The following is a 27,155-nucleotide window of genomic DNA, read 5'->3' on the forward strand; positions in this document are numbered from 1 at the left end:
AGCCCGGCCAGAACGGCCCCCGGGACAGAGCGACGCGGAACCCCGGGCGCCTGGGTCCCCAGCATGATCCTCGGTGAGTGGTCTCTGCGACTCCAGGCTCCCGGCTCCTGGGTTCCTCTCTGTGGGTCACCTACCGCCCCCCCATCTCCCGGCACCGCGGTGACTGCGGCCGCCCGTCAGCGACTGGTTCCCCCTCCCCCTTCATCTGGCTCCACATCTGGGGTCCCCTCTTCCCCTCTTCCCAGGCTGCCGCTGCTCGGGGGAATCTAGGGAGTGGTAAAGCGGGAGGTAGATCGGAGTAAGACCCCCGCCCCATAATTAGAACATTGCGTATTCATGAGGCTCATGAATATTATATGCCAGTCTACGAGAGGCTGGGTGGGGGGGCTGGTCCTGGCCTGGTGGAGTTGGGGGAAAGGTTCTGACCCGTCTCCCGCCCCAGCGTCTTCCCCTACCCTTAGCTTAGACACTCCGGCATCCTTCTGGGCCCAGGATAAGGGGGAAAGGAGGAAGTGGGGGGTGGAAGGAGAAGATGGTGGGTGTAGCTTCGAGGTGAGTGTGGTGGGAGGTGGGAACTGAGGGCCGGAGATAAGAGGGCTGAGCAGAAGAGGGGGTGGGAAACTGTCCATCCAGGGCTCCTGCGGCTCAGATCCTGTCTCCACAGCCATCCTGCCCCAACACGCCAGGACCTGCCCCTCTCTCCCTGCTCTAGCTGCCTGAGTCCCTCCTTCCTGTCTTCCTTCTTCCCCTACACCCCTGCCCTGGGCCGGGGGCACCAGGAGAGACAGGGGCAATGGAGAGGGGAAGGATGGGGGATGGGAACTCCCGCTGGGCTCTGACAGCCCGTCAGCCACAGCCACCCCATCCTCATGACCTACATCATGAAGGGAGCCCCAGGGGTGGGGGAGGAAAGGGCCTAGCTGTGCTGTGGACTCTGCATCAGCTCCGGTTGCAGGCCCCTGCCCTCCACCCTGCCTCCACAATAGTTCACAGGCCTGCTCTGACCTCTGCCCTCCACCCTGGCTAGGCCAGTTTCTGGGATCTGTTTATGGTGGGAGCCCCGCAACCAGGCCCAGACACCTGTGGTCTCCCTGCCCCTGGCTGAGGACACCTGGCTCCATGCTGGTACCGGGGGGCTTAACTGACTCCTGCCCTCATCCCTCTTCTGAGTCCCTCTGCTATTTGTCTTCCTCTCTTTCCTTCTTTCATTTAACTGCCTATTGACTACCTATTGTCCTTCTGCCCTTCCTCCATCTCTTTTTTTCTCCTCCTCCTGTGTGTCCTCAGTCTCTCTGCTGTATGTCTTAGCCCCCTCCACCTGGCACTCCACCTATCCATTGAATGGATGACTGAACAAAGGCATGAATGGCTGGTTGTCTGCCTCCTTCTCAAGAGTATCTCCAGCAGGGGAAGGTATTGCCCACCTTTCTATGAATACCACCCCACCAACACACATTGCACTCAGTCCCCCAGAGGACAGGATCCACATTCCTCCAACCTGTGTGATCCCTGCACCCTGGCTCCACCCAGGGCTGGGCCTGAGAGGCAGCACTGTGCTTCTCCAGGATAGGCTGGCATAAGCCGTGCTTTCCCTGGTCAGCAGGCCCTGAAGAGAACACATGGACTTGCTTGCTGCAGCCTGACCAAGACCCCAGCCACAGGAATAATTCCTGGGTCCACATTCTCTGAAATTGGACCATAGCCACCAGTGGGACCCTCACATTCTCCTGGAAGACACTGTGATTAATTCCCTCCTTATGCCAAGCCCACAGACGGCGGGAAGTCTGGCAAAGCCCACACACCTTAGGCCTCTTTGAGGAAGGAAGGAGAGAGGGAGGAAGCTCCCAGCCAGGGCTCAGGCCCCACCCTCAGGGACCCTACAAAGGTTTTCAGTTCTGAACGCTTAGGTCCTCTGAATCTGTGTGCACGGTAGCCCTGGAGGGACCCTAAAACCTCCCTGCTCAGCATGTGACACCCAGTCAGCCTGCTTAAGATCTAGAGTCTAGGCCCCAGGTTTAAGAGGGCAGATCTGGGCTCAGTTTCCCTGTTCTGAGCCTTTCTGTACCATCCTTTCCAACTGAGTCCCCTGGTGCAGTAAGAGTAGGACACACTGAAGGAGGCCCTTTCCGTTCAAGTTGGGAAAGATTTCCTAGGGGCCTCCCTGCTCTCTCTTTCCCAGTCAACTCCTCCCTCTCAACCCAGTCTCCACCCACATCCACCCTGGGGTTATTAGGGATGGTGTTTTGAGTAGTTGTTCATAATCATCCCTTGTCTTTTTCATCTTTGACTTCAAAGCCTCGCCAGTCCTCAGCCTGCCTCCTGCCAAGATGGGGGAATTGAGGCAGAAGGATACACCTACATGGAACTTGGTGAAAAAGACCCAGGGGTTCAAAGCTTTCCTCTCACCCCTGCCCTCAATTTTAGGCACTTCTAGGGAGGGAGACAAGGCCAAAAGGCCTGAAGGGAAAAGAGATGAATTAGAGAAGAGATCTCAGTTTCTCCCCTGACCCAAGTTCCTCCCCTAATTCCCATTTTAACCCAGTACTGAGCCTGTGCTTTACCACGTTGGGCCCTAACTGCTTGCCACCCTAACCACAATATCTCTCTCTGATCTTCATCTCATTCTGGCCCAGTCTTCCAACCAATACTACGCTAACACCTTTCCAGGCTCCTATTCCTACTCAGATGCAGCCACTCCCTAAGCATTCTTTACCAACAGGGCTTGAGGCATGGGGCCCCACTTAAACTAGCCAAGGGGCTGGCTCTCCAGACGTGGCCCAAATTTCTGGGGAAGAGGGAAAGGAAAAGACCAGACTTCCGTGGGATAGAGGAAGCCAGATGTGGCCTGGTTATGGGTTAGTGCTGACAGGGAAACTTGAGCCTAGGGCTAAGTAGGGTGTGGAAATGGACAGGTGGACCTCCATCCAAGGGTCTGGGAATTCACCCCCTCTAAAGTGTGTTGGGAGCCTTCTTTAATAAAGCATTTAGCAATTTCCCATGAAGTTGGGTGGGGCTCTATCTGCTGGAGGTAATTACGCTAATGAGCTTCCCTCCGGAGTGGCCTGCCCCAGCCAGGCCCCAGCTCCTCCCTGCCTTGCCTGACAGGATCTCACACACACACACATACACACACACACACACACACACACACACCAATTTGCCCTCCACCTCTTCCGCCAAACCTGCCTGGAGATTTTACCTAGCTAGAAGTCAAAAACCCTGCCTTTCCTACTCAGTTCCTGCCTGCCTCCCCAGCCTTTTCCACATTCCTGCCTTTTCCCCCTCCCTTCCCAGATCTACCCAGAAAAGTGTAGTGCTTGAAAGCCCTGTCTCTAGAACCAGATAGACAGGTTCAAATCCCTCACTAACTGTGTGACCTTAGCCAAATAACTCCCCTTCTGAGCCAATTGTCGTCATCTATAAGATGAGGATTCATTTATTCAGCAATCATGTATTGAATTCTCATTGTGACATACCAGCATTTTACATGGATTTGTTCAATCCTCTCAACGACTTGGTGAGGCAAGTACTGCCGTTTCCATTTGACAATGAGAAATGAGACTGAGAGTCAGAGAATCCAGCTGCTCACCCAGCTAGTGAGTAGTGGGACCGTCTACCAGGAGACTGTGTATGTGAAGTGCGTGGCCTACAGTAAAGCCTCAAAAAGTGGCAACTACTGTTAGTCTCAGAACAAGAGGGGGAGGAGCCTGAGGCCCTGGGCCACCTGAAACCAAGAGTCCTGTTTCTGCCCACCCGACCCATAAGCTGCCATCTGCCTCTCCCACCACCTCAGAATGGAGTGGACCCAGGAATCTGGGAAAGAGACAGTTTGTCTCCAGTTGCGGGCCCTGCTTCCTTCCCTCAATGTACCCTCATGTGACCCCTCTCTCCCACTCCCCTCCCCTCCCCCGCTCACCCAGGGCTCAGGCCTATGGAAGAGATGAGTTGCCAGCCATAGATAACTGAGTGGCTGCTACCTGTTTTCCTCTATCCCTCCTCTGGAGGAAAAATTAGGACTCTGACCCGTGGAGGTGCATGGGACTTGCTCTCCCCTTCCTCTCCTTGAACAAGATGGAAGCCTGTGCTCAGATCGCTGCTTCAGTTAAATTCAAGCCCTTTGGGAGTGCAGTAGCAGAGGAAGAATTTGCTATAGAGTGCCACAGATCCTGATCTATATCTCAGCTCTGATACTCACAGGCTGTGTAACATCAGCCAAATTTGCTAATGTCTCGGAGTCTGCATTTCCTCATACATCAAGTAGAAAAACTATGCTCAGCTACTTCATTGACTCGTGGCTACTTCACAGACTGAGCTACTTCCGAGGTTAAATGTGATGATACTTGGAATTCATTACCTGCCACATAGTAGCTCCTCAGATTTTTTTCTGTCGCTTTTTCTGGAACTTTGCTGTCTCCTCTTAAGATGGCTTTGAGGAGTGGGAGCCTAGAGAAATCCAGAACCAGGGAAAGGGTCAAGCCAAGCTTCAGCCTCTGATGCTCTGGGGCAGGGCAAGTGCCAGCCCAAGACCAGCTGCTGGGGGTGGATGCTGGGTGCAGGGGACTCTGGGAGCACTCAGGTTTCTCTCACCATTCCTGATGCCGCCTGGGGCTCATTAAGGCTGCCCTGGTCTTGGATAACAAGCAGTAAGGGAGGGTGGGGCACAGAGGGGAGATGCCATGAGGGGACAGGCCAGGAAGGGGAGATGGTCAAGCTGTCCTTCTCTCTTCTCTTTTATCTTTCTCGCTGTCTCTGTTCTCTGTCTTCTGGCCCTAGTCTCTAGCTCCGTGTCCAGCTTTTCCGCAGTGTCTCTGTTGAATGTCTGATGTCGTTCTCTCACATCTCTCCATTGTTCTCGATCTTTTTCTCTCAGTGTCACTGTCCATTTCTTCAGTCGCCTATTCCTGCTGCTACCACGTTCCCATCCTCTCATTCACTTTCATCTGTCCATCTTTCTGTCTGTGTGTGTGTGTGTGTGTTTATGTGTGTGTGTGTCCTCTCTCCACCCCATTTCAACCTTGAAGGTGACAGAGGAGGGAATAAACACAAAGCATACAGACCCCCAGCTACTTAAGAGTCAAAGCCAAGGATCTTACCCTCCCCTTTAGCCCTGAGAATTCTGAAGCCCAAGCTCCCAGTAACCTTGACACCCCTCTGTATCAGTCACCCTGACCACCCAGTCCTGACATGAGGTGGAAGACAGACCCCTCCAGACCTTCCTGGACCAGCTCCCTGCCCCCAGCTGTGCCTGAGCCCTCCCCACCCCCTCCCTCTCGCCTCAGATTCCCCTAATCCCTGCTCCCCTGCCCTCCCCTCTGCCCCACTTTTCCAAGATTCTGATTGGCTGATTCTACTGACTGGGCTGAGGGGGAGGGGGCTGGTAAGGGAGGGGGCAGAGGGCAGAACCAAGGGAAGGGGACACCGTCAGGCCCAGGCCCCTGGGGGGCCAGGGCCAGGCCACTGCCTGGGGGCAGCAGGCACCAGAAACTAAAGGTATGAAAGGGGGTGGGCTCTAAGGAGGGAACAGGAAGGGATCCTGGGGACCTTCTGCCCTAGTAAGGTCAAGAGAGGACGGGGCCAAACGTGCAGCCTCCTCAGTTTGCCTTTGTTCCCGGGAACCCCTGTTGCTGTCAGGGGGTTACTGGAGAAGTGAAGGGCAGCCTGAACTCTCCAACTGGTGCGCAGCAGGGTCGCAGAAGGGAGCTGTGCTCTGAGGACCTTTGGGCTGCCCCTCTGGAGTCTGGTGGAGTTCCTCCCATGACTCTGAGAGGAAGAGGAGGAGGTTTCAGGGCAGGGTAGTTGAATGGCTGGCCTGGACTTTCATTTCCCCTTGGGGTCAGACCCAGGCATTCCCCGCGCAGAGGCCAGGTCGAGGTTCCTCCTGCAGAACTGGACCTGGTGCTGAGGACTCGGGGACGTGGGGGGAAGACTAAGGAAGGTTGGGAGAAGGGGCTCTGAGAATGGCCAGTTCATCTCCCAGAGCAAAAGCCACCCAACAGGCTCCCTACCCCCACCAATGTCAATAGCTAACTAAGAATTATCATTAGAGCAAAGTCATAATTCTAGGGAGTCTGAGATTCAGCAGCCCCCACCAAATCTAAGTCTCCGTATCCCCCTCTGGTCAGTGGGATGAATCACCACCCACCTGACTCTCTTCTTCCCGGAGGGATACTAAGCTTTAGAATCCCCTGGGGGAAAGCAAAACCAGAAAAAGAGGGTGGCCAGGGGCTTGAGGCCGGGAGTCCCGCTGCTTATGCAGGTAGCCTGCAGAAAAGGCCTGGGCTCTTTCTGGGTCTGTAAAGTGCCTAAAAGCTTTGGGGGAGGGAGGCTGGAAAAGGGGGAAGTGAAAACCACCCAGCAGGGAAGGACCAGTCTACACCCTCCTCCCCCAGGCCCACAGGGCACTGTGCTCCATTGCTCTGGAGCCAGCAGGGAAAGTGTGTACACTGTGTGCACTGGGGGTCACACTTCTGAGTGTGAGGGCCCCGGCTAGGGAGCAGGACTGGCAGGCTTGGGTGGGGTTCCCAAGCTTTAACCTTCGTACCCAACAGAATGTTTTCTCTGCCCTTCAGGCAGCCTGAGCCGGGCAGGGCCCCTGCCTCTGCTACGGCAGCCCCCCATCATGCAACCCCCACTGGACCTCAAGCAGATCCTGCCCTTCCCGCTCGAGCCGGCCCCTACCCTTGGCCTCTTCAGCAACTACAGCGCCGTAAGTAGCAGCCTGCCTGCTTTCTCCATCCTCTTGTGACCCGACCTTTCTGTCTCAGACCCACCTCTGCCCTCTTCTCCTGTTTCTAATTCCTTATCTCCTCTTATGACCCCATCTTCCTTCATTCTAGTTAATTTTGAGTACTGCGGGCCGCCTGGTATACTATTAACAGCAATAATAATGGCTAATATTTGCTGAGATCTTGCTACAGGCCAGACACTGTGCTAAGTGTTTTATATGAATTATCTCATTTAGCCCTACAGTGAATCGCCCTACCACCTAGAGAAATAACGAGACTTAAATTGGTGGTAGTAACAGTCGGGAGGTAGGAGGGGTGTAGATGCTGAATCCAGAAAGAGGGAATAAGCAGGAAAATAAGCATGCCTGTTTGTAAGTTGCACCTCGAGTGCACGGCTGGGTGGGTAGGAACAATGAAAGGGCTGGGAGAACCGGCAAGGTGGTCTAGATTTAATACAATATGAAATAGGAAGGCGCTTTTGTTTGTTTGTTTTGTTTCATGAGACGGAGTCTTGCTCTGTCGCCCAGGTTGAAGTGCAGTGGTGCAGTCTCAGCTCACTGCAACCTCTGCCTCCCGGATTCGTGCAATTCTCCTGCCTCATTCTCCCAAGTAGCTGGGATTACAGGTGTGTCCCACCACACCAGGCTAATTTCTGTATTTTTAGTAGAAACAGGGTTTCGCCATGTTGGCCAGGCTGGTCTCAAACTCCTGACCCCAGGTGATATGCTTGCCTTGGCCTCCCAAAGTGCTGGGATTACAGGCGTGAGCCACCACACCCGGCCACCACTGTCTATCCTTGAGTAGGAGAGTGACTTGGTAAGAGCGGTGTTTGAGGAAGGTGAGTGGGGCAAGCAGATGAACAGAAACAGAGGCTGGAGGAAGGTGGCCAGTTAGAAGGCTGTCCTAGCAATGCAGGCCCAAGGGAAGCCTCAAGAACCAGACTGGGCTGGTGGCAGTGGCAGTATGAGTGGAAAGAAAGGGAGAATGGGTGAGGTGATTCCAAGGAAATATTGATGGGTCATGGTGACCAACTGGTGTTTGGGGGTGGAGGAGAAGAGAAGGCATGAGTCAAGGATGACTCCAGCATTCAGGCCTTTGTGACTGGATGGAAATCACCACTGACAGAGGCAGGGGTTGGAAGAGGAAGCTGGTCTCCAGTGAGGGTGATGAATTCCTTCCAGCATATGGAGCTAAAGCTAAAGGTTTATTTGTTTTGTTTTAAAAAATAATAATATATATTTTTAAAAAGGCTATGGTTATTTGGTGTACCAGTAGTGCATTGAGTCCAAAATGTCCTATAGATAATTAGAATTTGAAGCCTGGAAGGTGGGCTAGAGCTAAAGGTTTGGGGGAAGTCAGCCTTATTCAACTTAAATAATCCATATCAAACCATATTTAGCCATAAACATGTATTGAGCATTGATTACACACCAGGCACTGTAGCAGATGTTTCTATATACAATCTCATTTCATCAACAGCCCAACAAGGCAGATATTATTATTCCATTTAACAAACGAGAAAGCAAAGACTAAGGCTCAGAAGGGTTTAGTGATCTATATCAGTTGACACAGTATGTGCCTAAGGTGTGATTTGAACCCACTGCATCTGACCCACTGATATCTAAAAATAGTCATCTTTATATACCAGAGCTGCTCCCCTCAAACTCCTCCCAAAGAACCCAAACACGCGTTGGCATTGCACTTTGAGGTTTTCAGAGTGTCTTTTCATATCTTAACCATTAAAGAAACCCTGTAGGGTAGCTGTTATTGTCCTCATTTTACAGATGAGAAAATTGATTACTAACTATAAGTAAGGCATTGTTCTAGACACAACGGAGACATGAGAGTAAATAAGAGACAGCCCCATATTAAAGGACCTTATATTCAGGGGAGAAAGATAGACAAGTGCACAGAAAAACAGGGAGAATGTTATAAATATTGTGAAGGAGACCCTAACGAAAATTCAATTTAACAAAAAAAATTTTTTTTGAGCACCTACTATGTGTTGGGTACTGTGCCTGGTGTCAGAGACACAGGACTCAGTTACCACACTAGGGAGCTCATAGTTTAGTAGGAAGGATGACAACTTAACAGTTACCCTGTACAGTGTGAGAAGAGCTGCGTCAGAGGCATTTCACTTGCATGGATGCCCAAGTGTCAAGAAAGACTTCCTGGGTGTGGTGGTGCCTAAGGGACCAACCAGAGTTAGGCAGAAAAACAGAGAGCAGAGGAAAAAGGGGTTTAACCTGGAGCAGGCGACATATGATTTGGGCTTTGAAGAATTATTGACAAAATTTTTCAAGTAGCCTTAGAGAACATTCCAGACTGAAGTAAACAGCATGAACAAGAATAGCTATTTACTAAAGTAAATAGTATGAACAAGGTTCCTTCAATGGTTGAGATATGAAAAAGCACTCTGAAAACTTCAAAGTGCACTGCAAATGTGTGTTTGGGTTCTTTGGGAGGAGTTTGGTGAGGAGCAGCTCTGGTATAAAGATGACTCTATTTGGAGTCAGATGCAGTGGGTTCAAATCATTTGAGAAAGTGCAACATTGGATGTGACTGGGTCATAAGATGGGGAGAATACATTCCCCCATCTAAATACCTGACCTAAGAGCTCAGCAACCCCATCATTGTCCCTTTGTATAGATGAGGAAACACAGACCCAGAGCGGTTAAGTGACTTGTCCAAGGTCACAAAGCTACTTAGTCGATTGGATAATCCAGGGTTTTGACTCCTGCAGAGTTCATGGCTCCAGTGCCTCTAGCGGAGGTATTTAAAGTGATGAGCATGGATAAGCTTGAAGAGTTCAGCAGGGTGTTGCCCTGCATCCTGCATCTGACTGGCAGGATTTAAATTAATGTTCCAAAGTACTGGCTGTGTGACCTTAGGCAAGTTACTTAAATCATTCTGAACCTCACTTTTACCAACTGTAGAATGGGATCGTTTTTTTTCTTTTATTTTTTTGAGGCAGAGTCTTGCTCTGTCACACAGGCTGGAATGCAATGGCACAATGTCCACTCACTGCAACCTCTGCCTCCTGGGTTCAAGCGATTCTCCTGCACCAGCCTTCCAAATAGCTGGGATTACAGGCATGCGCCACCACACCCTGCTAATTTTTGTGGGGTTTTGTTTAGTTGGTTGGTTTGTTTGTGATGGAATCTCATTCTGTCACCAGGCTGGAGTGCAGTGGCACGATCTTGGCTCACTGCAACCTCCGCCTCCCTGGTTCAAGCAATTCTCCAGCGTCAGCCTCCTGAGTAGCTGAGACTACAGGAGTGCGCCATTATGCTCAGCTAAGTTTTATATTTTTAGTAGAAACGGGGTTTCACCATATTGGCCAGGATGGTCTTGATCTCTTGACCTTGTGATCCACTCACCTTGGCCTCCCAAACTGCTGAGATTACAGGTGGGAGCCACCACGCCTGGCCAATTTTTGTATTTTTAGTAGAGACAGAGTTTTGCCATGTTGACCAGGCTAAGAATGGGATATATCAACACCAACACACAAGGTTGTGAGAATCATATTACATAATCATAATGCCCAGCACAAAGTAAGTGCTCAGTCAGTGTTAGCTGCTATGATTATTATACTATTGCTATTATTTTTATTTAAGAGAGGAATAGAGAGAGAAATATAGGATGGTCAAGGCCTCAGCTGTCAGGAGCATGCAGAATTAGGCAGTGGGAACAGGAGGAGGCTTCAGCAAAGGGAATAGAAGAGCCACTGGAGGGGGTGGGGAGGGAAATACATTCCCGTAGAGTTGGAAAAGCCAAGGGAGAGAGTGTGGCGGGCTGCATCAATACTGTCAAATTCTGCAGGGGGATGAGGACTGCAGAAAAGCTGCAGACAGGCCTTTGGAAGAACCGTGCAGCAGTTAAGTACGTGGCTTTGGAGTTAGGCTGCCCAGGTTTAAATTCAAATCCCAGTTCAGCCACTTACTAGCTTATGACCTTGGGCAAATTATTTAACCTCTCTAAACCTCAGTTCCCTCATCTATAAAATGAAGATAATAATAGTACTTACTTCAAATAGTGGTTGTGAAGATTAAATTAGATAATCCATGCAAAGAGCTCAGAACAGAAGCTGGCACATTCCAAGGGCTCAATCAACATGAGATGGTGGTGGTGATATTATTATTCAAGACACAGTCTCTCCCTCCCAGTGCACTGGCACCTCCAGCACTCTCTCCTACTTGGGCAGTTCCTACTCCTAAGACCTCTTCTGGAGCTACTGTCTCCCCTCATTCTCCTCCCACTCCCTCCACTGCTTCCCTCTGCCCTTGGACGTCCCTTACTGTTTCCCAAAGCCACCCTCTGTCTAGATTCACTAATCTCTCTGCCCTATGTGGAATGGGAGAAGATGAGACCTAGAGATAAAAGACTGGGAATCCCAGAACCTGTCTAGACAGAACCAGGTGTCTGACGTGGGGAGTGGACCGCTGTCCCTGTAGCCGCTCGTCCCCCAGTGCTGCCCCCACTGAACCGCCAGAGGGCAGCAGGTGCACGAAGCGTAGGCTCTCAGGGAGCCTGGTTCTCCGGCAGGTGGCGGGCGCGGGTAGGAGGTGGGAAGAAGTTAGGAACATCCCCAGTCTGAGTCGCTTTCGCCCCGGGTGCCCTCAGCTCCACAATTTGGAGGAGTCTCAGAGACAGTAGTACCTGACACCTGGGTACCTGAGCTCGGTTACCCCTCCCTAGGGAGGAAAGTGACTTGTAAAAAGGTAGCAGCACAGGGGCTGCCGTTTGCAGAGGAAGGGTCTGCCGTTTGAAGGGGAAGGGTCGTCTGGGGACTCTGAATACAGGCTATCAGCAGGGGAGCTAGGGAAGGTCGGGGCAGAAGGGGTGAGAGAAAGGAGAAATGTTTGAATTGGTGGGGACCCTGGACAGAGAAGGAGCCCCAGTGGAGGCAACCGAGGTCATCTGGTCAATGGCCCTGCTGCGGAGCCAAGTGGCCCCTTCTCTCCAGAACAAAATCTTTCCTGGGAGTGTCTGGATAATGGACATCCCCCTCTTTCCGCCCTAGCCCCCTTTCATTCCTCTCCAGCTCCCAGTCCCTGTCCCCGCCCCCGTCCTCGGCCCCGCCTCCGGGGCGGGCTCCGGCCCGGGCCAGCGCCGCCTCCCCTTCTCCCCGCCGGCCGGGCCGCACAACCCCTAGCCGCCCGGGCAACGAGCGCCGCGTCCCTGGCCTGCCCGGCCCGGCCAGGCTCGGTCCCCCAGCCCGGGTCCGCCACCCCGGGCCATGGAGCCGCGGCCCCCAGGGTCTCGCAGGGTAAGCCACCCAGCCCCTCCTCTCTCCCTGACTCCCGCAGCTGCCGCAGCACCCCCCCCACCCCGTCCCCGCCCGCCCCTGCGGGGCTGGCTACCTCTCCCTCCGCCTGGTCCCCCGGTTGTCCGGCCCATCCCCCACACCGGCAGGGCCCTAACCAATCTCGGGATCCCAGCTGGAGACCCCTCCCCCCCCCCCCCCGACTACTGCCACCATACTGGATACCCTCGCCTCTGCTTCCCACATTCTTGGAGTCCCCCAAATCTTCAGACTTCCTGTCAGGTCCTACACCTGCCCTCCAATGCCAACCACACCAATCAGATCCCTCCTTTCCAGCCCGGGCCCCTTCCCAGCGTCCCTCCCCCACCAGCTTCCACCTGCTCTCTAGACACCCCCAGCTCCCTCTCTTTCATATCTCAGTCTTTCCTCAGGTCTCCCCATCCCTAAGATTTCACCACCTTTCCCTTTTCATCTGAATTTTGGTGGGTGGGGAAGTGGGGTGGTCAGACAAGGGGCAGAGGGTTTCATCAGATAAAGGGCAATGGAAGGAAATATAATCATAGCACTCCTCGTGCTCTTGATCTGGTTTCCCCTCCCTCTCCCTTGCCCTTCCTGATTCATTTTGCCCCAGCTTCAGGGAGCGGTTCCCCTTCATGTCTACTGTTGGAGGGCAGGTGGGAGGGGACTGTTTTGTGGACCTTTCCAGGCAGTGTCCAAGCCAGCATCCCAGAGAAGAGGCTCTGGAATGAGATGGGCTCTGGGAGGTGCTGGGCTTCACCCCTCCCCAGGGAGCCCTCATCTAGGTCACCGGGGCCTCCTGACCTTGGCCTGGAGCAGCACTTCAGTGGCTCACATTCCACCTGCGCAGGGATTGGGCCCAGGAGACCTCACCTTCAGCCTTGTCTCCTCAAGGAGGGTGGGAAGCACCCGCTGACTCCACTGCTGCCCTCTTCCCCACTCCCCACCCCAACTCCGACTTGGTATTATTTACCGACTTAAGCCAGGGGAGGGGGTTGTACAAGAGCTAAGGTTCTCACCCTGGAGGAAGGACCCAGGGAGGGCAGGAACCATTCTCAGGGTATCGATGTTGGGATGGCCAGTCCACAAGTCATCCTCAGAGTACTGGGTCCTCAGCCCCGCTGGAGAGCGGGCTGGGATAATGGGGCAGAGCACAGATATAACCAGGAGACTCTGCTCTCCCCTTTCCATCCCACTCCTCTCTCCCTACTGTTTTCATCCGACTTGGGTTTCCTGGCCCAGATTGGATTTCTGTTTGAATTCCCATTCCCCACCCAGCATGTGAGGAAGCCCAGGGCTGAGGAGTACCCTGGAGCAGAGTTGGGGGTCTCTAAATAGGAAGGACTGAGGCCTGAAGACTGGGAGCTGAGAGCAGCAGTCTGTCTCCCCTTTCTGATTAAAGCCTGTCTCCAACCTGGTCCATCTTTCTTTCTGCCAAACACATCATTTATTCACACAGATAAACACACAGCTGAAGATTACACCACCTGACCATTCGTGGTGTCAGCAAAGCCCCCGACACAGAGATGTTGACATATAAATGATGTACACACAGTACATGACACTTATTCACACTCCACCCATGCACAGATTGAGCGCAGCCTGCCTAACACACAGACACACCCGCTCTCCTGTTTGGCTTTTCCTTGGATTTGACTGGGGCTTCTGGGAAGCTGATGGGAGCTAAAAAGTGAGCCCCTTAGAGGGTTTTCTTTCCACCCAAGAGTAGGCCAAGAGATGGACAAGTGTCTGACAAGATCAGACCAACTATCCAATCCCAGTTATGGCCCCCGCCTTCAGCACTACCCAAATGGAGCAGAGCAGATGAGGCCACCATCCAGTTCACAGGGACACTAAAGCCCATTTCCTGACATTAACCCCACCCAGCCAGTGAGACAACTAGGGAGAGGCAACAGAGACTGCAGAGGGCAGGGCTTTCCAGACTCTTACCACTTTCCCCACTTCTTGTTCTCTCACCAGTGTCTCATTGGGAACCCTAAAGACCTGTCACAGAGACGGGCTCGGCTGAGGAGCTAAGGACCCCAAGTCCCCAGCAACTATTTTTCACTTGATTCCTCCACCTGGAAGATAAGATTTCAGTCCCAATTCAGTCCCATTCTTAGGAGACACCCCAGCCATTCCGGCATCTTCAGTCTCAGCTGCATTCCAGTCTTGCCTCTCCCTGGCTGCCTAGAGGCCAAAAGGGAGGAGAGGTGTTCAGGGAGGCAGTTGTCAGGCCTCAGGGTCCCCGGTTTCATCCCCTGATAGCAGAAAGCCTCAGAGAAACTCCATGCTCTCCATTCCTCATGTGAACTCTTGGCAGGAGAATGTGAAGACATCTGCTGACCCAGGGTGGGGACAGAGATGGCTCCTAATCCCGCCCAGCCCCACAGCTCTGCCCTAAAAACCCTGTTGATCAGGGAGAGAAGGTTCAGAAGATCCCTGGGCTACCTCAGGCCAGCCCAGCTGCTTAGGTCCCCCGACTTAGTCCCCATGGTTCAGTAGAGCCCCTACTCTCTCCTGAGTTCTTTTACTCCCTGTAGAAGTTGCTGTCTTTAAGAGGTCCAGAGAGTGAGTGTGTTAGGGTGACCTGGGGCCCAGAGATGGGAGGCTGGGAACATCTGTCTCCTGGAGCCAGAGGATGGGCTTGGCAGATAGTCCTACCCCAGAGTGGACACCCAAAGGGTTCAGAAGCTTCTGCTGAAGGCCCTAGGATCTAGGGTGCTTTGGGACGTCATGTCAGAGGCTTCGGGTGGACTGGCTTCACTGCAGGAGATAAGTCAAGGCGCCAGAGTTGGATGTTCACGGTACAATGGACCAAGTCCAGGTTCAGATACCAGATGTGCTGTTAACTCATGGTGTGACCTTGGGCAAACCACTTCTGCCTTCTGTAAAATGGGACATTGGGCCAGTTATTGATAAGGTCCCTTTCGGTGCTATGAAGATTGGGCTAAGAGAGAATCAGAGGACTGAAGCTCAGAACCCTCAGGCATATTAAGGGATAGAAGGGGTCTGAGGACCTTGGTTCATCACAGACCCTGACACTGGGGGAATGATGGACATGAGCTTGTGCTGGGGTTCCCAGCTCACCCCAGCCTGCCTCCACAGATGGACCCTGTACAGAAGGCTGTGCTCTCCCACACTTTTGGGGGACCCTTGCTCAAGACCAAGCGGCCAGTCATTTCCTGTAATGTCTGTCAAATCCGCTTCAATTCTCAGGTAAGAAGCCAAGCTGCTCATCTACCCAGCGGGGGCAGGGGCTGCAGGGGACACTGAGGGAGGGCAGAGGCTGGGTAAGAGGGCTTACTCTGGGTGAGGGGAATAAGGGGATATCAGACAAAGAGCAGGGAATGGGGTTACTGCAGGAGGGGCAGGGGCTTGTGGAAGGCACTAGAGAGGGAAGTTGCTGTGTATCTTAACATGAAATATATCAGTCCTCTAAAATTGACCCCTCCCTCCCTTGAGACTTGGGCATCCCTGGTTCAGAGCTTCTTGGAACATAAGTGGCCATCAGTATCTGAGCAGGAGTGTGGCCTCTGGCCCACTGATCCTTGGGCATGGGGCTTAATTAGGTCATTGGCTCCCCCATAGAGTCTCTGTCCTCTTTGGCCTCTGCTAAACTCCTCCCCTGGCCCACCCACTTCCCTCTAACCTTCTGCCTTCCTTCTCTCTCCGCCCCATTTCCACTCTCCTCCCTCCAAATCACACACAAGGCCTGGCCCCTACTCTTATCCCATGAGACCTTCCCAAGGGGAGAAGCTACCCCAAACCCAGAACCCAGATGTCCAGCCTCCCAGATTTCCTCCCTCTGAGGCTCCACTGGGACTCTGTGAACTGTGTGTGGGTCTAGAGGGGACTTTGTGGGGTGCAGGCTCTGAGAGCTTTTGGAGAAAAACAGCAGAGCCTCATTCTGCTGAGTAGGGGAAAATAAAAGCATGTTCTGTTTCTCTACCCAGTACACAGAGACACATGCGCACACACACTCTCCATGCTACTGGGCTCTGCACGCCACTACCCTGCCTCTGGGCTGTCAATCTTGTTTTCCTGCCTGTCCACACCTTTTATTTCTGCCCTTGTCTGGGTGACCCTGTGCCTCCAGGATTGTACATTCTTAGCGGGGGTATACATGGGAGTGAAGCAGGGTGGAGAGGAGAAGCCAGGACTAACCCAGCATTAGGCCTCCCCTTCTGCTTGGACCTCAGGCAACCTGCCTATCAGCCCTGGCTCTGCTCACTGGTGGATGGTGGAAGACTGGAAGGGCAGGGAGCCAATAGCGGATAGCCCTTCCCTCTTTTTGCCCTACCCTCCCCTCCCCCATCAAGTGGCTCTGTTTTGACAGCTGTCTCCACTGCTGTCTCTGTCCCCAGAGCTGGGCTTGGGGCCAGGGTCCTCCAGGGTGTCCACAGAGACTTCAGGGAAAATGAGACTCAGGGGCAGTAGTCAGGACAGAGCCCAGACATCAGAGATCCTGGGACGTCCAGCCTCAGGGTGAAAGCAGCCAAGGCTGGATCCTAGGGGCAGAGGACTCGGGCACATAAGCCTTGGGGTCTAACAGGATGCTGGCGGACTGGATTGCTAGGCCTCTCCCAACTAAGAACTCTTCCGAAGGTTTATGGCCCCCTCTCACCACACCAGGACTAGGTGGGAGTCTGAGTCAGCAGCCAGGCCCTGGGCGTGGTGGCAGGGAGGAGTCTGGGCTAGGTGGGGACCTAGGTTCCCAGGGACTCAAGCTTGAGAAGCTAGTCTGAGCCCCAGGAATAACCAGGACTTATTAGCATGGGGCTTTACATCTCACTAGTATACGGAAAAATTCACTGCAGCCTGCTGAGATCACCCCGGGACTTGAGGGAGCTCTGTGGGGAGATGGTCAGATGAAAGGTGATCTCAGATTCCATTTTCTTCCTTCATCCCTAAAGAGCCAGGCTGAGGCGCACTACAAGGGTAATCGCCATGCCCGACGAGTCAAAGGCATTGAGGCTGCAAAGACCAGAGGCAGGGAGCCTGGCGTCCGGGAACCTGGAGACCCAGCTCCCCCAGGCAGCACCCCGACAAATGGAGATGGTGTAGCACCCCGTCCAGGTGTGTCTGAATCCCCCATGTTCTTCAGCTCATCTCTGTCTTCTCTGTTCTCTCCCCATTTCCCAGAACTCTCCTCTGCTTCCATCTCTCTCTTCTTCGGTCCCTATACCTCCACCCCCACCCAAGGTGAGTCCTGGAGCCAAGCACAGTGATGTCAAATTTCCAACCTGTCATCCTCACCCCCACCACAGCTCCTCTCAACAGAGTCCCCACTGTCTGTCCTCCCCACAGCACTGTGACTCAGAAGGGGCTAGGGTGAGGCCATCTGGCAAACATCCCCAAGAAAAAGAGAACTGTCAAATCCAGAGAGAGGCCTTTTCATCTTGGGGAGAGGGACAGGGGAGGAAATCAGAATATCTGAGTTCCTGCTCTACTGGGACTCCCCTCAGGGAAGACAGCGAGTGCAAGAAACCAGGAAATTCCCTGGATGATCTTGGGTAGTAGAACTTTTGACCTCCCTAGTAGTATTTTTTTCTGGGAAATAGGGGATTGAGACTAAGATCTTTGAGGTCTTTTCCAAGTTTGCCAGATTTTTTTTTCCACATGGCTAGTGACCATCCTCAGCCATACTTCCAGCCAAGAAACTGGAAAGCAGGAATATTGAGACAGGAAGATAGGAGCCACCCAAATCCTGGGATTACCACATCAGATGTCAATCATGGCCAATTCCAGAGAGACCTAACATCTCCATCCTTATCCTTGTCTGTCCTTCCTGCCCCACCCTAAGAAGAATGAGAAATAAACATCTGTACTACCAGCTTGGAAACTAGGCCCCCATTCTCTACACACACACACCCCTCAGGGATTCACAGACAGAGTGAGTGGGCAGGTGGGGGAACTGAGTTCTGTTTTTTGGTTTTTGAGATGGAGTCTTACTCTGTTGCCCAGGCTGGAGTGCAGTGGCGTGATCTCAGCTCACTGCAACCTCCGCCTCCTGGGTTCAAGTGATTCTCCTGCCTCAGCCTCCTGAGTAGCTGGGATTACAGGCACTTGCCACCATGCCTGGGTAATTTTTTTTGTATTTTTAGTATAGAAAGGGTTTCACCATGTTTCCCAGGCTGCTCTCAAATTCCTGACCTCAAGTGATCCACCCACTTCGGCCTCCAAAAGTGCTAGGACCACAGGTGTGAGCCACTGCACCCAACCACAGGAAGCTGAGTTCTCTGGCTGCTTCTTAGCCCGATCATCTGGGGTTAGTTTGTTAACATCTCTGTAAAATGGAGATGATGATAATGATGGTGATCGCTAACATTTCTTGAATAGCACTGTTTTTTTGTTTTTTTGAGACAGAGTCTCACTCTGTCACCTAGGCTGGAGTGCCATGACACAACCTTGGCTCACTGCAACCTCTGCCTCCCACGTTCAAGCAATTCTCCTGCCTCAGCCTCCTGAGTAGCTGGCACTACAGTCGCACACCACCACACCCGGCTAATTTTTGTATTTTTAGTAGAGACAGGATTTCACCATATTGGCCAGGCTGGTCTTGAACTCCTGACCTCATGATCTGCCTGACTCAGCCTCCCAAACTGCTGGGATTACAAGTGTGAGCCACTGCACCGGGCTTGAATAGCACGATTCTAAGTGCTTTTCACATATTACCTAATTAAGTTCCTACAGTATCTCTGGGGATATAGGCAGAATAGGGGATATAGGCAGAATAACTATACCTGCCCTGCTTTACAAACCATGAAGTCCTGTCCAGACTGAGATGCGGATGTGCTATCTGGATTGGGATGGAGGAGAATGTCAGAAATGAGTAAGAGAAATAAGGGGAAGGACATAGCGTTCACAAGCAAATGGGTACCTGCAGGGGTGAGGAGTTCCCCTCCCACAAGTTCCCCACCCCCACTGCCAGCCTCGCCATGACCCGGAAACTGGATCGGCTGCTGGAGCAAGAATGGGAGCGCTAGAGTTTCCCCTGTACAGAGGCCAGAACCCAGTACTGAGGCCTAGGGCCTGTGCATCTTTAATCGAGCCATGAATTATAGAGCAGCCTGCATCCCTATTTCTTCCCTCTCTGGTTCTGCTGTTTTTATTTCCCTCTTGCCATGCCTGTGTTTATCTCTCCAGACCTTTCCTCACCCTGCCTCTGCCCCTTCCTAGGGCTCTTTCATGTACTTCCTTGGGGCTGGGCAGGACTGTGGGAAGGGGCTGTGCTGGCAGGAAGCCCAAACTGACTGGCAGGCCACTGAGGGGCATATCCTTGTTCCATGCCTCTCCCCCTGACTGGGCTGGTTGTCAGCTTCACCCTGAAGGTAGACTGGTGTGGCTGGACCCTTTGGCCATTCCCAGCTAATGGAGAATGAGCCAAGCATTGGAGTTTCACACCCAGCCTGCGGCAGCTGGACCACATCTGGCTCTGGACCAGGGCATGAGAGCATGCATGTTGTAACAGGGTGGGGACTCCTGGTCCCTTGCCTTCCAGGAAATGGGGGAGTCTCTTCCACGTGAAGAGTCTTCTCCAAGAGCCATCTAGGTTGATCCCCATGTTTCTTCCCCAACAACAGTTTCCATGGAGAATGGACTGGGGCCAGCCCCAGGATCCCCAGAGAAACAGCCTGGCTCCCCATCCCCTCCCAGCATTCCGGAGACTGGTCAGGGTGTAACCAAGGGTGAAGGGGGGACTCCAGCCCCAGCTGCCTTGCCTGGGGGTAGCAAGGAAGAGGAGGAGAAAGCCAAGCGGCTGCTCTACTGTGCTCTGTGCAAGGTGGCTGTGAACTCCCTGTCCCAGCTGGAGGCACATAACAAAGGTATGGACTCCCCTGCCTCCGCCAGACTCTCCTGTCCTCAGGCCACCCCTGCCTCTACATCCTAATGCTCCTGGCTCCCAACATCCCTAGACCATCTAAGACCTTTTGGCTTATCTGCCTGTGTCCTTCTCCAGGCATCTCTCCTGTGCCTCAGCCCTGTACTTCCTCAGCTCCCCCTCCACCTTACTCCTTTATCTGTGAGGCTCTCCTGATCCACCTAGTGGGAGGGTCTCAAGGAGCTTGGAAAAAACCCAGACTGTGCCCACCCCCTTCCCCTTTATTTTGTAACTGGGAATGTGCATATTTGAGGCCTAGTAAGCCTGGAGAATTTTTCTTCCACCCTTCACCTCCTTCCCTCTGTGGGCTCCAGGTACTAAGCACAAGACAATTCTGGAGGCCCGAAGTGGGCTGGGGCCCATCAAAGCTTACCCTCGTCTGGGGCCTCCCACCCCCGGGGAACCAGAGGCTCCTGCCCAGGACCGAACTTTCCACTGTGAGATCTGCAATGTCAAGGTCAACTCGGAGGTCCAACTGAAACAGGTGGGTCTAAGGCCCCTCCCAGGAATTCTGGGACGCTCCACCAGTGGGGAAGGAGAGCAAGGAGCTTGAGTTAAGGCCGTTCTTCAGGGCTTTCCCCAGGGGGCCAGATGGGGAGGGGTCCGGTGCTTGGAGCTTGATTATACCCCCTCGCTGTTGCTTCTTTCGGGGAGCTCACAGCTCCCTACCCACTGGCCCTCGCAGCACATCTCCAGCCGGCGGCACCGAGACGGCGTGGCCGGGAAGCCCAACCCACTACTGAGCCGTCACAAGAAGTCTAGGGGCGCCGGGGAGCTGGCGGTGAGGCCTGGATGCCGGGGAATTTGGCAGCGGGAGGGTGCGGGCGGCGAGGAGAGAGGGACGCGGGCTTAGCCCTGGAGAGGTGGGGTTTGCAAGACCGAGGGGTGAATTCTTTCTTCCTCCGTCTTTCGCTTCGCTTCAGGGCACGCTGACTTTCTCCAAGGAGCTGCCCAAGTCCCTGGCAGGCGGCCTGCTCCCCAGCCCCCTGGCGGTGGCTGCAGTGATGGCAGCGGCTGCAGGCTCGCCGCTGTCCCTGCGCCCGGCTCCAGCCGCACCTCTTCTCCAGGGACCGCCGATCACGCACCCTCTGCTTCACCCGGCCCCTGGACCCATCCGAACTGCGCACGGACCCATCCTCTTCTCCCCCTACTGACCTCAACCCCGAACCCCTCCTATTCAACTCCCCACCTCCAGCCGGGACCCAGGCCTCCGGGCTCCCAGCCCACCCCTCCTCCCGGCACTCCCTAAATGATCTCTCCTTCCCCCCACCCCGAGGTACGGGGTTCCAGGAAAGGGGAGGGGTAGCGGGGGAGGGGGGCTTCAGAAGGGGGGGAACACCCCAGATCTCAGGGAACCCCGCCCCCTGCCTTTCCCTCTCCCCTAGAAAAGGGGGGGCCGTCTCACCCCCAGCCCCCTTGGAGACACGCCCCCTCCCAAAAGCCATGTCCATCCAGCCCTTCCCCCCCAAACCTAGCACAAAACGGGGTTCACAAGCCATGGTGGGGGTCCGGGGGGGCAGAAATGGATTTTCTTGGCAATAAGCGGACTCTGGGACTCCGGCTCCCTACCCCAAACTGAAGCGCTTCCGTGAACACCCCCGTCCTCCGTAGGGGGAGGGGAGCAGGCGGGATCCTGGGTCCCTCATAAGCACTTTGGTTTTACCGCCTGCAACCTCACTGTGCCCGCCCCGCGCCATGCCCCAGCCCCAGGTCTAGCCGGGCCCATCGCAGGGGGCAGCACTTGGGGGCATCTCCAGCACTTGGGTGGGACCAAGGAGATGCCACCATAGACCTTTCCCTCGCCTTCTTCCTCCCTAGTCCGGGTTCCATTCTTTTCACCAGCACCCATCGCCCAAGGGGTACCGAGGGGGGCAAGGGGTGTCCAGTCCAAGCCCACCCCCGCCTCGCCTTCCGCAAAACTGTGAGCAAAAAGCAATAGAAGCCTCGCCCCCGCCCCTCCCCTTTCCGCAGGATTCGCCGAGTCTGTAGCCTCCCCATCCCAGTTCCTAGACCTCATGGCTGTCCCCTCCCACCAGTCACCTTCACTGCACAAATCGGGCGGGGGCGTGACCCCCCCCCCTCCGTGGTTTCCGTATCGTCAGCCCTTCAGCCGCCGACCCGGGAGGGGTCCGGCCAACACTGGTCTTCCCCTTTCCATCAACTCTTTCTGCTTGACAATGTAGCAACCCCGGCCCCCCACCCACGGTCCTCCCCTTTTTTCTCTCCCTGACAATAAAGTCTGAATTCGTTCTGCCCTCCGCAGATTCTGTCTTTGCCCGCTGTTTTGGGAGCAATTCCATCGGGAAATGTATCTGTATGGGACCGGCAAAGAGAGGAAAGGGAGCGAAGGAGGAGGGAAAGGGAAATGGGGGTTGGGGAAGGCAAGATATGAGGCTTGTGCAAAGTAAGCAGAGACTCCCCATCCCACCCACCCCCATTCTCGTCAAGCTCGGGTAAACTTGGCCTGGGGGATCATTTCGAGTCCAGATCTGGGACTGCAACGGCAGCTGTTGAGAATTTGCCGCAACTCCACAAGGCGGCGCTAACGACCCGGAAAAGGAGTCTCCCCGAGGCTAAGCCGCTCCCGTGATGTGTCTCGAGATTCCACGCAGATGGGTCTAAGGCACAGTCTCAGACAAAGGAAAGAATCCAGGCTTTTGCGCGTCTGGTGGGAAACCCACGCCAGCGAGACTCAAGGCCTAGGAAGAAATGGGGGCAGAGACTGGGGATCTGAGCTCTAGGCTCTGGCTCCACATAAATAGTGGCCTTGAATTAGTTCTTTCCCTCTCTGGACCTCAGTGTCGCAGGCTTCAAAATGAGGAGACTTGAGTCATTGAGATCTCAGGTATCCAAGACTGAAGACCTGGGACTGTGCCATTTACATATATACTAGAATACCTTCTCAGTGGACCCCCTAAATGGTCTGTGGGACAGGGGAATACTGCTCAGCTGTCTCTCAAATGGTGTGTGGGGAAAATGGTCTCTCCGTTATCCCCAAAATCTGGTTCAACCATACACTACCAAGAGCAGCCAATACTCCTGACCCCATCTCTCTAGCCCTACTGAATTGCAGGAAATTCAAACAAAAGAGATCAAACCAAAACCTAGAATCTATGTGAGGTCCTCCTGACTTTCATCTTTGCTCACTTCCCCCTCTCTACCCACTTCCCAGTCTTGCAGAGAAAGGAGGAGGGAAGTTGGGATGATGACTGATAAACAGGAAGGAGAGGGGAATGGGGGCCTCTTGGGTTTGTCAATGTGTAGTTGAAACGTGGGTGTTGACTGTGGGTTCAGAATTGGAACCCAACAAGCAGTGCTTTGGTGTTTGTTTGCTTGTTCGCTTTCAGGTAAATCTAGCTTTAAAGAGGGTGGGAGGATCCAGAAGAATGAGGGACAAGAAAAGCGCTATAGAAGAGTGGGTAGAGAAAAGCAGGGGCTGGGTCACATGTGAAGAGGGAGATAAGGACTGGAAGAAATTGGGGTTAGACAGTCTGGGATACTAGCACACCCCACAAGTGCCTCAAGTCTGCTGGTTTAAAGCTGAATTCATCATTCAGTTTTAACCAGTCTCCTCCTCCTACATTCCCTATCTTATTAAGAGCACCACCATCCCTCTGGAAAACAAAGTCATCCTAGTTCCTCCTTCTTCCTCTTTATCCAGTGAATCATTAAATAAGTCTATATGACATCCTAACAACCTATGGATCCTTATCATTCCTCCATTCCCACACCACTGCCATAACCAGGACTGGCTCCATAATTTGTGGGGCCCAGTGCAAAACAAAAAACCAGGATCCCTTATTCAAAAAGTATTAAGAATTTAAAGACAGTGGGCTGGGTGCAATGGCTCATGCCTGTAATCCCAGCACTTTGGGAGGCCAAGTAGGACGGATCACCTGAGGTCAGGAGTTCAAGCCTAGCCTGGCTAACATGGTGGAACCCCATTTCTACTAAAAATACAAAAAATTAGCTAGGTGTGGTCGTACATGCCTGTAATCCCAGCTACTCGGGAGGCTAAGGCAGGATAATTGCTTGAACCCGGGAGGCAGAGGTTATGTAGTGAGCCAAGATTGCACCATTGCACTTCAGCTTGAACAAGAGTGAAACTTCGTCTCAAAAGAAAAAAAAAAGATAGTGATTGAAGAGCATTGACACCAGGGCCCTACACAGGTGGTCTGGCCCTAACTTAGGCCCTTTCTATCTCTTGTTTGAACTAGTGCCACTTTTTTTTTTTTTTTTGGAGATGGAATCTGGCTTTGTCACCCAGGCTGGAGTGCAATGGCACGGTCTCAGCTCACTGCAACCTCCGCCTCCCAGGTTCACGTGATTCTCAGCCTCCCGAGTAGCTGGGATTACAGGCACCAGCCACCACATCAGGCTAATTTTTATATTTCTAGTAGAGACGGGGTTTCAACATGTTGGCCAGGCTAGTCTCAATCTCCTGACCTCATGATCCTCCTGCCTTGGCCTCCCAAAGTGCTAGGATTAATGACGTGAGCCACCGCGCCTGGCCACTAGTGCCTCTTTACAGACCTCACTCACTCCCAGCCTGCATACCTTCATCCCTTACTCACAGCAGTCTGAGTGCAAATCTTACCAGCTCCTTAGCACAATACACTAGGTCCCTCTTGACCCTGCCGGATCATTTTTCCAGGCTCTTCTCTGTTACTGTCTACCCCATCCCCCTTGTTGGCGTCTACCTAAACTTCTGCACCTCTACACATACTGTCCTCTGTCTAGAATGTCCTTCTACTCATATCCCACAAAACTTTCCTGTTCATGATTCAAAATGCAGCTCAGGTACCTCTCTGTGAACCCTTTCCTCACCTCCTCAGTAGTATGCTCCTTTTCTCTAAGCTCCTGATACACAGTTCTGGGTGTTTGTTTGTTTGTTTGTTTGTTTTTGTTGTTTGAGAGTTTTTGCTCTCTAGCCCAGGCTGGAGTGCAGTGGTACGATCTCAGCTCACTGCAACCTCCACCTCCTGCATTCAAGCAATTCTCCTGCCTCAGCCTCCCGAGTAGCTGGAATTAACAGGCATGAGCCACTGTGCCCGGCTAATGTTTGTATTTTTAGTAGAGGGGTTTGTCCATGTTGGCCAGGCTGGTCTCGAACTCCTGGTCCAAAGTGATCTGCCCACCTCAGCCTTCCAAAATTCTGGGATTACAGCTGTGAGCCTGTAAACTTTTTAGACACAACACCCTGCTGTGTCACCCAGGCTGGAGTGTAGTGGCACGATCTTAGCTCACTGCAGACTTGACTTCCCAGGCTCAAACGACCTTCCCGCCTCAGCCTCCCGAGTAGCTGGGACTACAGGTACACATCACACACCTAGCTGATTTTTTAAATTATTTCTATTGTAAAGACAGGATCTCACTATGTTGCCCAGGCTTGTCTTAAACTCCTGGCCTCAAGCCATCCTCCTATCTCAGCCTCCCAAAGTTGAGATTACAGACGTGAGCCTCTGAGCCAGGCCTTTATTGTACAGTTTTTGTTGTTGTTTTTTGAGATGGAGTCTCTCTCTGTAGCCCAGGCTGGAGTGCAGTGACGCTATCTTGGCTCACTACAATCTCCGCCTCCCGGGTTCAAGTGATTCTCCTGCCTCAGCCTCCCAAGTAACTGGGACTACAGGTGCATGCCACCACGCCCAGGTAATTTTTTGTATTTTTAGTAGAGATGGGGTTTCACCGTGTTAGCCAGGATGGTCTTGATCTCCTGACCTCATGATCTGCCCACCTGGGCCTCCCAAAGTGCTGGGATTGCAGTCATGAGCCACTGTGCCCGGCCCCTATATAGTACTCTAAAGCAAGCCTTAGCAAACTTTTTCTCAAAGGGCCTGATTACAAATATTTTAAACTGTGTTGATCAAGAGATAAAACTGAGGATATTACACAGGTACTTACACAAATATTTAAAATATAACCATTTGATTTTACTGATTTATTTATGTTTTGAGGCAGAGTGTTCCTCTGTTGTCCAGGCTGAAATTCCATGACTCAATCTGATCTCGGCTCACTGCAACCTCCGCCTCCTGGATTCAAGCAATTCTCTTTCCTCAGCCTCCCTAATAGCTAGGGTTACAGGCCTGCTCGCCATGCCTGGCTAATTTTTGTATTTTTAGTAAAGACAGGGTTTCATCATGTTTGCCAGGCTGGTCTCAAACTCTTGACCTCAAGTGATCTGCCTTCCTTGGCCTCCCAAAGTCCTGGGATTATGGGCATGAGCCACAGCACTCAACCTAAAATATAATCTTTTTTTTTTTGAGACGGAGTTTCGCTCTTGTTACCCAGGCTGGAGTGCAATGGCGCGATCTCGGCTCACCGCAACCTCTGCCTCCTGGGTTCAGGCAATTCTCCTGCCTCAGCCTCCTGAGTAGCTGGGATTACAGGCACGTGCCACCATGCCCAGCTAATTTTTTGTATTTTTAGTAGAGATGGGGTTTCACCATGTCGACCAGGATGGTCTCGATCTCTTGACCTCGTGATCCACCCGCCTCGGTCTCCCAAAGTGCTGGGATTACAGGCATGAGCCACCACGCCTGGCCTAATATAATCATTTTTAAATGAAAAAAAAAAACATTATTGGGTCACAGGCTATATGAAAACAGATAGCCAGCTGGATTTGGCCCATAGGGTGAAGTTTATTCACCCTTGCTCTGGGGAACTGATTAAGCGCTTGCATATTTTTGTATCTGTCTCCTCAGTAGACCATGCACAAGGCCATGTATCAGGCATTCCTGTATCCCCAGTGTCTAGGTCAGAGTCTGATGTACAGTAGGCACTCAATACAAAGTTGTTGAGTGAATGGATAAATGAATGATTGAACAGGTCCCTGATCTCTTCAGAGGAATGAAACCAGAATCCTGAATGCCTCATTTCCCACTTTTCTTCATCTAACTCTGTTTCTCAGATGTGCTACGGTGTCACATGGGTCCCTCTGACCTGAACCATGTCCAAGCCCTGCAGAGAAGAAAGGTAGTGCTCCTCTGAAACAAACTCAGGACTTCTGGGGGTACCTAAAGCTGCTACTGGGACTTGGTCTTATCTTTTGGCCCTTTGAGGAGTGGCCCAAATGTTCTGATGCTCTGACTCCATGCCCTAGCAATTCTCAGCAATGATCTCTTTCTTACAGGTGAGATCTGCCACGCAAAAGAGGGGAAGAAAACAGAGCTCAGGTTTCAGGAAGGAGAAAGGAAAGAGTGAAACGACTCTGAGGTAAGTAGCAGGGGAATTTCAAAAGAGAAGCATAGATTTCACTAGCCAA

At 52.8% G+C, this 27,155-nt stretch overlaps 1 protein-coding gene across 4 annotated transcripts; it reads left to right on the forward strand.

Annotated features, from left to right (window-relative positions):
• Nucleotides 1-22,156, forward strand: ZNF385A (zinc finger protein 385A). 4 transcript variants are annotated; one of them, XM_002752556.6, is made up of 8 exons: nt 1-73; nt 6,570-6,706; nt 15,118-15,228; nt 16,926-17,088; nt 19,596-19,838; nt 20,209-20,378; nt 20,580-20,675; nt 20,818-22,156. In XM_002752556.6, exons 1-8 carry the CDS (start codon nt 64-66, stop codon nt 21,046-21,048), a joined length of 1,161 nt encoding a protein of 386 aa, XP_002752602.1. In that variant the 5' UTR covers nt 1-63; the 3' UTR covers nt 21,049-22,156. The 4 variants fall into 4 exon arrangements, with proteins under 4 accessions (XP_002752602.1, XP_078192624.1, XP_009002155.1 ...); XM_078336498.1 differs by lacking the exon at nt 1-73 and adding an exon at nt 5,383-5,490 and having other exon boundaries at nt 15,095-15,228; XM_009003907.5 differs by lacking the exon at nt 1-73 and adding an exon at nt 5,392-5,490.
• Nucleotides 22,157-27,155: the final 4,999 nt, after the last annotated feature.

This window comes from Callithrix jacchus, chromosome 9 (genome assembly GCF_049354715.1).
Source record: "Callithrix jacchus isolate 240 chromosome 9, calJac240_pri, whole genome shotgun sequence".
NCBI classification, from domain to species: Eukaryota; Metazoa; Chordata; class Mammalia; order Primates; family Cebidae; genus Callithrix; species Callithrix jacchus.